Source organism: Coregonus clupeaformis, chromosome 15, assembly GCF_020615455.1.
Source record: "Coregonus clupeaformis isolate EN_2021a chromosome 15, ASM2061545v1, whole genome shotgun sequence".
In the NCBI taxonomy this organism is placed as follows: domain Eukaryota; kingdom Metazoa; phylum Chordata; class Actinopteri; order Salmoniformes; family Salmonidae; genus Coregonus; species Coregonus clupeaformis.
The window spans coordinates 53,456,857-53,470,386 of NC_059206.1; the positions used below are offsets into that span (position 1 = coordinate 53,456,857).

The 13,530-nt window shown below is 44.7% G+C and overlaps 1 protein-coding gene across 2 annotated transcripts in view; it reads left to right on the forward strand.

Annotated features, from left to right (window-relative positions):
- LOC121582723 (dymeclin-like) overlaps positions 1-13,530 on the forward strand; it is a 162,336-nt gene that overhangs the window by 21,651 nt on the left and 127,155 nt on the right. For both annotated transcript variants that reach the window (XM_041898774.2, XM_041898773.2), the window contains exons 5-7: positions 2,579-2,712; positions 7,705-7,777; positions 10,790-10,915. In XM_041898774.2, coding sequence (XP_041754708.1) covers positions 2,579-2,712; positions 7,705-7,777; positions 10,790-10,915 — 333 coding nt within the window. The remainder of the gene's footprint in view (positions 1-2,578; positions 2,713-7,704; positions 7,778-10,789; positions 10,916-13,530) is intronic.

Genomic DNA, 13,530 nt, shown 5'->3' on the forward strand with positions numbered 1-13,530 from the left:
CAACCAGGCATCCTCTACTGACGGAATGATGTCAATATCCATCCAGGATACCCAGGCCAGGTCAATTAGAAAGGCCTGCTCGCTGAAGTGTTTTAGGGAGCGTTTGACAGTGATGAGGGGTGGTCGTTTGACTGCGGACCCATTACGGACGCAGGCAATGAGGCAGTGATCGCTGAGATCCTGGTTGAAGACAGCGGAGGTGTATTTAGAAGGTAAATTAGTCAGGATGATATCTATGAGGGTACCCATGTTAACGGATTTAGGGTTGTACCTGGTAGGTTCCTTGATAATTTGTGTGAGATTGAGGGGATCTAGTTTAGATTGTAGGACGGCCCGGGTGTTAAGCATATCCCAGTTTAGGTCACCAAGCAATACGTTAGGGCTCCACATAGCCCACAGGGCTGGCCCGGGCAGGTTTTAGAAACCCTCCAGCCCAGTCAATCATCCATGTCAGTGGCCAGTGAAAAAATAAATAGTAATAATGCTATTTTTAATCTAGGCTAGATAATTTATTAAAAACACAGGGATTCCTGAAGCTGTTAGTTCATTATGTTGATTATTTATCACGTGCGCTGCACAAATATAGCCTATATATCATCTATCAGGCATGAGAGTGCGCAGCTCTCAAACAGCTGGTTGTTGCTTGGAACAGCTTACCGATGACCGACAGCAGTAGGAAAGATGTTCCAAGTTATGATATCTACCAGTAAATGCTAAGGCAAGAATAGGTAAGCAAAGTAACTACAAAGTAGCATACCTGGCAGAATAATGATTATTTGCATCAATCCAGTGGCCATTAGTTTTGAAAACTCCACAAGTGCGCTACAGAAACACCGCTAGCCAAACACAACTGTCTGGCTGGTGTGCACCTGAATTAAAGGGTAACTACACCATAAAAAAATATTATCAGATTCTCAGACTAAAAAAATTGTCCCTTTTATGCGGTTCAAGTATTGTTGTGGACGTTTTGTTTTTATATTTAAAAAGTGTGATTTAGAGAGCGGAAACCATGAAAAAACAGGTTGTAATCAGTCCTCCCCGTTTTTGTTTGTTTTTTGTCATAGTATCATTTTGGTATCAAATAAATAAAAAAATCTTCAAATTCTGCGCTCTAGAAGTTTTCACAGAAAAGAAAACATGGCACTGTGAAATCTGCAGTAAATACATTTTGCACTTTATTTTAAGTCTCTTTTCTTTGCTGTTACAGTAAATCTATCCAATGTAAGAACACAATGGCATGCTAATTTAAACATGGATAGTCATTATTAGCCTGGTTCTGTATGGAATGCAGGTGCATTATGGGACTCAGGCCAGGTCATTATCAATTGTTTAAATAAATGGTGTGACCAAATCATGTGCTGGTTCCACCAACTGAAAAAGTTGATAGCACCAGTGCTACCAGTAGAACAAGTTAGTGTTGAACCCTGCACACACACACACACACACACACTTTTATCCCCCTATGCTCCTTTGAGACCCCTCTTCCAAAATCACTGATCTCTTCTAGCCATGGAGCCAAAATAATGGGCAGCTGGGCATTTTTATACATGACCATGATGGGATGTTAATTGCTTAATTAACTCAGGAACCACACCTGTGTGGAAGCATCTGCTTTCAATATACTTGTTTTCTTTATTTTATTTTGGCAGTTACCTGTATTACTTTGGTCATAATATTGGCTTGAATGTGTATTGATGTGGGTGTTGGTGTGCTTATTTACAAGGCATGCAGCTGCTTTGGTCATATATTGGCTTGATTATAAGTGTTGGTTAGTGTGCTTACATGAACTGTTGGGACATGCCTTTGGTCATAATATTGGCTTGTATGTGTGTGTTTGTTAGTGTTGATTGGTGGGCTTAAATGAACTGGTGGTACATGTGTGTGACTGTCATGGCTGTTGTCACTGTGAGAGGTTGCTCTTTTCCTCGGTGGTAGTCAAGGCTGCTGTTGTGTCTCTATAGCAGATGTCACAAGTCACGACTGTTGTCACGAGTCATGACTGTTGTCACCTGCTGTGACTTGTTTATGTGAGTGTTGGCTTGGTTGGTGTGCTTATATGACCTGGTGACCACCAGAGATCAGAGCAGAGGCTCATCCATCCTTCCTGGCTGTGGTAACTGTCTGTGACTGAGAGTAGACAAGTAGTCAAGGCTACTGCTGCGTGTCTCTGTAGCGGATGTGTCACGAGTCACAACTGCTGTCTCCCTGAAGGAGCCAGTCAGTCTGAGGACAAGCCAAGGGGCCACAGGACATCTCTATGTCACAGGATGTCCTCTGTCTATAACCTTGACAAGGCCACCTTGCCACACGTTTTTATGACAGGGTTGTTTACTATGTCCACAGTTCCCATCAACCCCTCCCCCCAGTCTATAGATAGTGGTACTCAGGACTTAATAAGATATCCAACCAAATCAGTTTACGTCAACAATGAGCATATTTGACACAATGGAATGAGTGCCTGATTTTCATGTTTAGTATTTGTGTGAATTACGATGCCTAGATTACTCTTGTCTTACAAATCTCAACCAGTGACTCTCTGACAATTGACAAAGTAATCTTCTTTCCCCCCCCTTTCCAGTCAGCTGTTCATCTGGCAGGCCCACAATGCCTTGTTCATGATCCGCTGCCTGCTCAAAGTCTTCATCAGGGAGATGACAGAGGAGGAGCTGCACTTACAGTTCTCCTACCAGGAGAGGGTGCCAGGCTCCTGTGGTGAGTGAGAGAAATCCCTCCATCCATCTCCAGACCTGTATTCTTTATCCATCCCTCCACACACTGACAAACACGCACACACGTCTCTCCACCTCCGAATCCATCCCCCTTTCCGATACTGAAGCACGGCCAGTACAGTGTGTCAATGCAGATGGGAGAGTGCAAGAGAGCAGTTAGTGTGGGAATTGGGAAATGCTTCTCTTTATAGTAAAACAAGTGAGGAAAAGAGTAAACATTTTGATTAAGTAAATGATGAGGAAATGATGTGATTTACTCTGAGGCAAATGGTGAATTTCACAGAACACATACAGAGACTGACGATGTCTTAAACACACCGTGTGAAGCACAGGAGGCTGCTGAGGGGAGGACAGCTCATAATAATGGCTGGAATGGAGTGAATGGAATGGAATCAAACCCATGGAAACCACATGTTTGACGTGTTCGAAAACATTCCATTTATTCCGTTCCAGCCGGGTCCTCCCCAATTAAGGTGCCATCAGCCACCTTTGGTCTGAAGGTGCCACACAGTGAACTGCGGTTATTATGGCTGCTTTTTTCTTTCATTTATCCCCTGCCAGTAAGAGTAAATTATGGGGAAAATATGGTCTTTGTTTTACTACATGCCTATGAGCGAGAAATAATTTACAGTGATCACATAGCCTAGCTAACCATCTGAGTGAATTTAGTCTGATGTGATGGTGAGGGAATCATCCTGTATAGTGGGAAATGTTTTGCTTTTCAGTAAAACCAAGGAGAGAAAGGGGGAAACATCTTAGTTGTATGGTGAATTATTGGGAAATTACATTGTGTGTTTTACTTTGACCTATGAAAAAGAAAACATTTGCACGGAGTACACGCACACACAACACGGTTTCGTGGTGCCGGGCACCGTGACCTAGAATATTTTAATTTACCGGCCATTTGAGAAATTTACCAGACCTGTATGCATTGGGTGCATAACCTATTAGGAGGGCGTCCAACCACAGTGCTCAGTATGACAGAAATCACATTTAGATTATGATAATTCATCTGAACAGAACATGCAACTCCTGTAATGAAGCAGCCAATAAAACATAATTTTCAAACATTTGCCAAAATGCAATTAGCGGGAAAACTCAATTCTAAAGTGCACCTGATGAGAGCAGTTCCATATGTATCAGAGATAAAAAATCTCCTTTAGAAACGTAGAAAGAGGGGGAATCTAAAGATGCAACAACTAGAATGGGTTGCTAATATGACTAGGATTGTGCTTTTCGCTTCTGGACAACGAAAGAAAGTTGATATGAAAACCAATAGAACAGGAGAGTCTTTAATACATTTGCCAAATTATATAATTACTCCTGTCTATACAGAAATAAATCAAATCATTCAAATACTTCACCAGAAAGCGTGACTTAGCCACAGAGGAATCGAGGACCATTAAAAAATATATATATATATATATATACAGTGGGGAGAACAAGTATTTGATCCATCAGAAAAGCAGAACTTAATATTTGGTACAGAAACCTTTGTTTGCAATTACAGAGATCATATGTTTCCTGTAGGTCTTGACCAGGTTTGCACAGCTTGTAGGCCTATGCCTATTTGGGAATCCCGCAATTTGGGCAGAGCAAGCCTAGCTGATTACTGAGTTGCATCTGTCAGGGAAAAGCATCTCAAATATGTGTGAAAATAATGTGTCTTGAGTATAATTTAAAATGTTGCGACAAGAAGAAGGGGAGTGGTGTGTGGAGAAGATATAGGCGAGTCTCTCTCCAGAAGGACTCAGCTGTCCCCCGCCAAATTCTTGTTCATTCATTGTTTCATTGTGTGATTGTTTGCCCTTAAATTGTTAATTTTTAAAATTCCCTGTTACATATGTCACCAGTAGTAAATGTATGTAATACGGAATTGATAAAAAGAGTAGTTTAAGACTTATAGAAAGGGAGGTAGACAGGTTGAGTAGAGAGATGAGTTGACAATGGAAGTTATAGGCCTACTGCTGCATTGGCCCATAGACTATGAGTTCCATGCGCTCATTTCTTTAGCCGCCGATGGGATCGCGGTGTATCAATGTATGCATAATGTGTCCATATTGCAGAGGCTGGTGCTCTCGCATTAGTTGAATTTTAACTTTTAGATTTTTACCTTTTTAATTCCGATTTTTATGTTTTACCATGTGACAATGATTTTGAGAAACAAAAACGTTATTATTGTAATGAAACTGTTCCACAAATGCGCTTATGAAAATCAAAACTGGAACGCAGATCGGTAGAAATGGTAGGATAAATTGTTAGCTTCCCCAAACTTGAAACTAACGCGCCGCCTATGAAATCTTTATAAAATAATTGCCTCCACTTTTCCATGGTCGGATTTGCCTATAGGCTACTTTGAAGCAAGGGAAGACCTGCCTCATAATATGAAGTAAAGCATTCAGGTTTCAAACAATTAAGTAGGCCTATGTTTTCAAAATGCATACTGCCTCCTGCTCATATTGTAAAGTGCTGTAAATTGTAAAATTAGGCTACCATTTGAGAAATAAAAATAATAGGCCTAGCTCTTTTTAATTGTGGCCATGAAAACAGTTTTTAACAAGATTGCATTTAGAATTCTTGCACATGAATGGGCTTATAGAAGCACGTTTTACTTCAGCAGAAACCTGCTGAGGAGCTGCAGGAGAAATCCAGCTCTTTATGCTGTACACATGGGATAGCTGTGTTGATAAATAAGCATTATTTTGCAATAAAAAATTTATTCTCCCGGTCATTTTGGCTGGCAACAGTTTTATTTATCGGCTTTTCTTTTTTTTAATCGTCCGATAGCTGGCTAATGGAAACCCTAACACACACACACACACAATCTGAGTGACTGATGTCTTAAACACACACACTCTGAAGCTGCCACACACTTAAGCCTATGTGAACTGCGGTTCCTTCATTCATCCCTTTGCAAGTTCAGTCACTCCATTTCCTCATCTGGTATTGTATTCAGTGGCTGCTGGGTAGGTCACCCTTCCAGAGAGAGGGGGGAGAGAGAGGGAGAAATGTGGAAAAACGGCATCACATCCCATCATCAGAGTTAATATAACATCTCTGTAGTCTAGAATGGGTTCCCATTAAGCCCTTGGTCCCCAAGGGTTGGGCTGACGTTGATGGGAAGAGAGGGGGAAGAGGGGGACGTTAGTGGGAATAGAAAAGAGGGGGACGTTAGTGGGAATAGAAAAGAGGGGGACGTTAGTGGGAATAGAAAAGAGGGGGACGTTAGTGGGAATAGACAAGAGGGGGACGTTAGTGGGAATAGACAAGAGGGGGACAGAGAGGAGGGCTGGAAACGCTTAATTGGAAGTTGTTGGAGACGGAGGAGGAGATGGTGCCAACAGGCTGTCTTCACCCTCCACTGTGTCTCTTTCAAACCTTCTCTCTCCCTGGAGGGAAGGAGGGAGAGTGGGAAGGGGTAGAAGGAAATGGAGAGAGAGAGAGGGATGGAAGAAGGAAGTGAGAGAGAGAGGGGGTTCAATGGTGTATTGCCAGGGGTTGCAGAAACCAAAACTGAGACAGAGCAGTGTTTATTCTTGTGATTTATGTTGTTTCTCTGTTGGTGTTCACAGAGTGATACTATAAATGTGTAGACAGGGAATAGTCTTGTAGTCACAGGAAATTGAACATGGAGAGAGTAACATTGAATATGTATAATACGTTATAATAGTGTTTGCATCTTGTGTCCATTACAATGGCCATTTGAAGTGTAAAGATATCTAAACATATATTATATAGCATAGATATACAGCATATACTGTGTGATATTCAGGAACCCCTGAAGTCAACCCTATTAGGTTAACAATATATGAACATTGCCATGATAAAATTATGTACAAGAGATGTTTCATCCCTGTTGGCTTTGCCAATGAACATAGACTAGTCTAGTGTATATACACTCACTTATTAGGTACACCACCCAGTTCACAAAAATGGATCGCTCCCAAAGACAGTTAGTCACGTGGCCGTGGCTTGCTATAGAAAGCAGGCAGACCGGCATCATTTACCGTTTGATTGAAAGTTAGAATAGGCTAAAGGAGTGACTTTGGGAGTGGCGTGATGGTCGGTGCCAGGCGCGCCGGATCCAATATCTCAGAAACGGCCGCTCTCCTGGGCTTTTCACGCACGACAATGTCTAGGGTTTACCGAGAATGGCGCGACAAACAAAAACATCCAGTCAATGGCAATCCTGTGGGTGAAAACAGCTCATTGATGAGAGAGGTCGAAGGAGAATGGCAAGAATCGTGCAAGCTAACTGGCAGGCCACAAACAGACAAATAACGGCGCAGTACAACAGTGATGTGCTGAACGGAATCTTGGAACGCACAACTCGTCGATCCTTGTTACGGATGGGCTATTGCAGCAGTCGACCACACCGGGTTCCACTCATATCAGCTAAAAACAAGAAGAAGGGGCTCCAGTGGGCACGCGATCACCAACACTGGGCTATTGAGAAGTGAAAAAACATCGCCTGGTCCAATGAATCCCGCTTCCTGTTGTGTCATGCTGATGGCAGAGTCAGGATTTGGCATTTACAGCATGAGTCCATGGACCCATCCTGCCTGGTGTCAGCGGTACAGGCTGGTGGTGGTGGTGTGACCAACATCCCTGTGGAACGTTTCTGGCTTGTAGAATCCATGTCTCGAAGAATTCAGGCTGCTCTGAAGGCAAAGGGGGTCCGACCCAGTACTAGATAAACTGGCCACTTAGTGTATATTTAATCAGTATCAAGGCCATGCGTCCTATGGAGCCTTCCCACTGTGCCTTGTGTTCTTCTTATGTGCTTATTTTTGCCTGTCAGCTTGGGTCGCACTCTCCACAGCTTCCCGTTGATCCGAAATGGGCACAGTGGTCTTTTTTTACCGTGGTAGGGGAGTGATTTTAGCTACTGGCTGATCTAATTGAAAGGGGGGTGAAAGCAGAGACAGGCTAGGTAATTGGCTTAACCCCAGTCTCTCTCTCTCGCTCTCTCCAGACACAGGGAGCGAGGTACTGCTGGAAGAGCTGATGTGTAACCTGGTACACCTGGTGGTGGAGGTGCCCCTGCTGTGAGTATACCTCTCCTGGGGGAATGGGGTAAGGTGGGTAGAGGGAATGGCATAGAGGGAGGGGAGCAGAGTGAGGTGTGGTGAGTCTGGACCCCCTGTGACAACCTCCACGTGCTTTAATGAGTACACGGACAGTGAAAAATGAAAGGCCAGCTCTACACAGGACAGGTTCTCTGCACCTACTATATCAGTTAGACTCCTAGCATTTTATACCTCTCCCTTTTTAATATAAAACCTAAAATAATGACACCATAACCTGGTCCTAATGACACCGTCTGTTGAAGTATCAGTGGTGGCTTTGGACCCCAGACAGGGGCAGATGGGGGTAGACAGAGGTAATATGATCCTGTGTTCTGCCCAATCTCATTGAGCTCCACTATGAATGCACAAGGTCCTCTGGTGTCAAACCAAGGACACCATATTTGTTTTTGTCTTTCTATTCATTAATCATCTTGCATCTCTGACTCTGTTTGCCAGCCTCTCTCTCTCTCTCCCCCTCTCTCTTTGTGTGCCAGCCTACTTTTATATATTTTTCTTTCTGTCTCAGATAGAATAGAGGTCTCTGGCAGAGGTTCAGAGGCAGAGGGTCACTGGATCTCTGGGTTCCAATTGCAGTGCGGTCTCATGGTCCATCTGGTGGGGTGAACACACTCTCTCACACACACACATACACAGTGAGTGAGGAGGAGGCGGTTGAGAGATACTGAGGGTTGGGTAGGGAGGGTCAAAGGGAGAGGCAGGCGGTAAGGTGAGAGGAGCCCCTTGGATGGCTGAATTACAGTCCCCTGTTTGGGGGTGGGACACGGAGCCAATGCCCTGGGGAGGGAGTAGTGGGAGTGGATGGTCAGTGTGTATCACAGGCTGCATTCCAAATGGCACCTTATTCCTTATATAGTGCACTACTTTTGACCTGAGCCCTATGGGCCCTGGTCAAAAGTAGTGCACTAAATAGGGACACAGCCTCTGCTGTGATGATTGGGCATCTCGCTCCGGCTCAAGGGCTTTGTTGGGTTCTGTGGCGCCGGGCTGGTAGTAGTGAGTCGGCCCAGATCTGGCCCGGCATTGCTGGTGGCACTGGTGTACATTTCAAAGGCATTTCTCCGCTTCGCCTCTTGTCTTCGCTCGCTTTTGTGCTTCTCCAACACACAGCGGTGTGTGTGTGTGTGTGCACGCGCATGCTTGTGTCTTTGTGTGTAAATTCATCAAACAGTCAGCAGTACCCTAATTTCTATGTCTATTTCTTTTGCCTTTAGTTTTCATGGTCGACATTTCTATTACTTTTTATATAGGCCTGGCTACACCTATTATTTAGGCATGCCATTCACTTCTCAAGGTCTGTCAAAGTGCCTGTGCTGAAAGCATGAATCTCCTTCTTTGTGTGTGTCGTGAGTATGGCCATGCTCCAGGCCAAGACTGCCTCCCTCCCTCACACTCAATATGAAAGCATCGGCATGGCGATGTCAATGTTCCATGGAATGTTCTCAGGATGTCCTTGTCTTCCGTTCCTCCTCCATGTGTCCGTCATGCCTAGAACCTATGAACCAGGATGATGAGGATAGTGATTGAGGAGTGCACGACGGTCACCTTACTCTATAAGAGTGGAACACACTTTGCTATGTAAATATATTATTAAACTCTCCTTGTAGTAACACTATCAAAGACAAAAGGATGACTGACTGATGTAATTACTCTTCTTCACATGAGAGCCAAGGTCAGGCAAAGGTTGTTTGAGGTTTGAAATAAATGATTGACAGGGGTTTGAAAAAAACATCTCTCTTGCTCTCTCTCTCTCTCTCTCTCTCTCTCTCTCTCTCTCTCTCTCACTCGTTGTTTGACTTGGTTCAGCATTTCATTCCATTCTTCATTGTTTGGAGCTTCACAACGTCCTTGTTTTTTTTTTTTCTCGCTTTGTTGTCGTCGGCTCGTTTCCTATCTACGTGCTCCGAGTAGAGAGGAGAGGGACAGAAAGTCTGACGTTTGGGAGAATTCAAGAATGTCTCCGATTTGCTTTTTTTTAAACATTCAAGAATGTTTAGAAAAATATTTTGAGAGTTGACTTTGAGGCACCAGTGATGGACTGCAGCAATCAATAAATGATTTGATTTGATTTCCTTTTGTTTAGGATCCATCACTTGTTCTCACCATTTATCCGATGAAAAAAATGTAGGCCTAACTAGAACAGTCACCTAGTACAGTAGCTAGGACAGTCACGCACCATTTGGAGATGTTTTCCATGGTAGCTTGTGTGGTAAACTGAAAAGGAAAATAAACTCCTAAAGGGCACATATGTTTTATATACAGTACAGACTGTATAATCTGTGTGTGCCAGTTAGTGTGTTTAATGCCAAGAGGAAGACTAGATCGATCCCTCCCTCCATACCTCCCACTACCTGTGTGTGTGTGGGGACACCACAATGGTGTTGGTTGTGTCAGTTGAGTAGCCCCCCACTCTTAAGCGAGAAGAGTGGTAAAAATAGAACCCTGAAAGTGGAAGGCATCTGTGACGTGACATCACAGGCTGCGGAACGGAGGAGAGGCGGAACTGGAAGAGCTGGGGGATAGGAAGGAGAGGAACAATGGGGGGTTAAGAGTGGGAGAGAGGGGGATCGAGAAAGAGAGAGTAGGAGAGTGAGCGAGTAGGAGGGACAGAAAAAGAGAGCGAGCGGGGAAAGACTGGTGGTGACACTGATGCTCAAAGACCATGGGGCTCACTGTGTCACGACCAGTGTCACTATAGACAAATGAATCATGTCACACAGAGATGCTCAATCTGTTAGTCACTGCATGTGGGCCAACTCATGAGATGAGCGAGAGCAGTTTATTGTTACCTAATGTCCTCCTCAGTACTCCCCAGTTCCATTCAGAATACTATGTTCCCTGTGTGTTTCCTGTGAACTGTACAGGCTTGAGCACAAGATGTTGACATTTTGTGCTCATAGGCTTTGTGCAGCACGGTCACCAAATCATGTCTCTATAACACACTGTGTGTTTGTCTCCCTCTCTGTGTTATAGGGACATCACGTACAGTATCCTGTTTGAGGCTGTGACCACCATGCTGGTGCTGCTTTCCTACCAACTCTTCCACAAGGAGATCCTGAGAGACGGACTCATCTACCAGTACCTGATGAAGGGGCAATGGTGAGTGGAGAGATGGTCACACACACACAGGACCATGGTGAGTGGAGGCATGAAATCAAGTACTATTTGAATCCAGGTCTGCTACATACCTAAACACACAGATTGTGAAGATTGTGTAATGGCACCGGAGGGGATGATGAAGCAGATGCTAAGCTACAGGACTGCTTTGCTTGCACAGACTGGAATATGTTCCGGGATTCTTCCGATGGTATTGAGGAGTACACCACATCAGTCACTGGCTTCGATGACGTCGTGCATCGATGATGTCGTCCCCACAGTGACTGTACATACATACTCCAACCAGAAGCCATGGATTACAGGCAACATCCGCACTGAGCTAAAGGGTAGAGCTGCCGCTTTCAAGGAGCGGGACTCTAATCCGGAAGCTTATAAGAAATCCCGCTATGTCCTCCGACGAACCATCAAACAGGCAAAGCGTCAATACAGGACTAAGATCTAATTGTACTACACCGGCTCTGACGCTCGTCGGATGTGGCAGGGCTTGCAAACTATTATAGACTACAAAGGGAAGCACAGCCGCGAGCTGCCCAGTGACACAAGCCTACCAGACGAGCTAAATTACTTCTATGCTCGCTTCGAGGCAAGTAACACTGAAACATGCATTAGAGCATCAGCTGTTCCGGATGACTGTGTGATCACACATTCCGTAGCCGATGTGAGTAAGACCTTTTAAACAGGTCAACATTCACAAGGCCGCAGGGCCTGACGGATTACCAGGACGTGTACTCCGAGCATGCGCTGACCTACTGACAAGTGTCTTCACTGACATTTTCAACCTCTCCCTGTCTGAGTCTGTAATACCAACATGTTTCAAGCAGACCACCATAGTCCCTGTGCCCAAGAACACTAAGGTAACCTGCCTAAATGACTACCGACCCGTAGCACTCACGTCTGTAGCCATGAAGTGCTTTGAAAGGCTGGTCATGGCTCACACCAACACCATTATCCCAGAAACCATAGACCCACTCCAATTTGCATACCGCCCCAACAGATCCACAGATGATGCAATCTCTATTGCACTCCACACTTCCCTTTCACACCTGGACAAAAGGAACACCTATGTGAGAATGCTGTTCATTGACTACAGCTCAGCGTTCAACACCATAGTGCCCTCCAATGCTCATCACCAAGCTAAGGACCCTAGGACTAAACACCTCCCTCTGCAACTGGATCCTGGACTTCCTGACGGGCCGCCCCCAGGTGATAAGGATAGGTAACAACGCATCCGCTACGCTGATCCTCAACATGGGGGGCCCTCAGGGGTGTGTGCTCAGTACCCTCCTGTACTCCCTATTCACTCATGACTGCATGGCCAGGCACAACTCCAACACCATCATTAAGTTTGCCGATGACACAACAGTGGTAGGCTTGATCACCGACAATGACGAGACAGCCTATAGGAAGGAGGTCAGAGACCTGGCCGTGTGGTGCCAGGACAACAACCTCTCCCGCAACGTGATCAAGACAAAGGAGATGATTGTGGACTACAGGAAAAAGAATAGGACTGAGCACGCCCCCATTCTCATCGACGGGTCTGTAGTGGAGCAGGTTGAGAACTTCAAGTTCCTTGGTGTCCACATTACCAACAAACTATCATGGTCCAAACACACCAAGACAGTCATGAAGAGGGCACGACAAAACCTATTCCCCCTCAAGAGACTGAAGAGATTTGGCATGTGTCCTCAGATCCTCAACAGGTTCTACAGCTGCACCATCGAGAGCATTCTGACTGGTTGCATCACTGCCTGGTATGGCAACTGCTCGGCCTCCGATCGCAAGGCACTATAGAGGGTAGTGCGTACGGCCCAGTACGTCACTGGGGCCAGGCTTCCTGCCATCCAGGACCTCTATACCAGGCGGTGTCAGGAAGGCCCTAAAAATTGTCAAAGGCTCCAGCCACCCTAGTCATAGACTGTTCTCTCTGCTAGTGCACGGCAAGTGGTACCGGAGTGCCAAGTCTAGGTCCAAAAGGCTTCTTAACAGCTTCTACCCCCAAGCCATAAGACTCCTGAACATCTAATCAAATGGCTACCCAGACTATTTGCATCACCCCCCCTCCTTTGCACGGCTGCTACTCTCTGTTTATCTATTTGCATAGTCACTTTAATAACTCTACCTACATGCACATATTACCTAAATTATCTTGACTAACAAGTGCCCCCGCACATTGACTCTGTGCTGTTACCCTCTGTATATAGCCTTGCTATTGTTATTTTACTATTGTTATATTACTGCTGCTCTTTAATTATTTGTTACTTTTATTTCTTATTTTTTTTAGGGTATTCTTTCTTAAAACTGCAAAGTTGGTTAAGGGCTTGTAAGTAAGCATGTCACTGAAATGTCTACACCTGTTGTATTCGGCACGTGTGACAAATAAAATGTGATTTGATTTGAACTAACATGGTGTGACTGTAGTCTCAATGCTTTCCCCATTCACTCTTATTCTGCATAATCACATGACCTAAAAGTAACCTTGGCAAGCGAGTCTCTACAATGACACAATCACATGATCCTAACTAAGAAACTTTAGCAGGAGTCTCCATGAGTCCTTGAAAACAGATAGCTACATGTTACAGATTCTGATTCAGATTGTT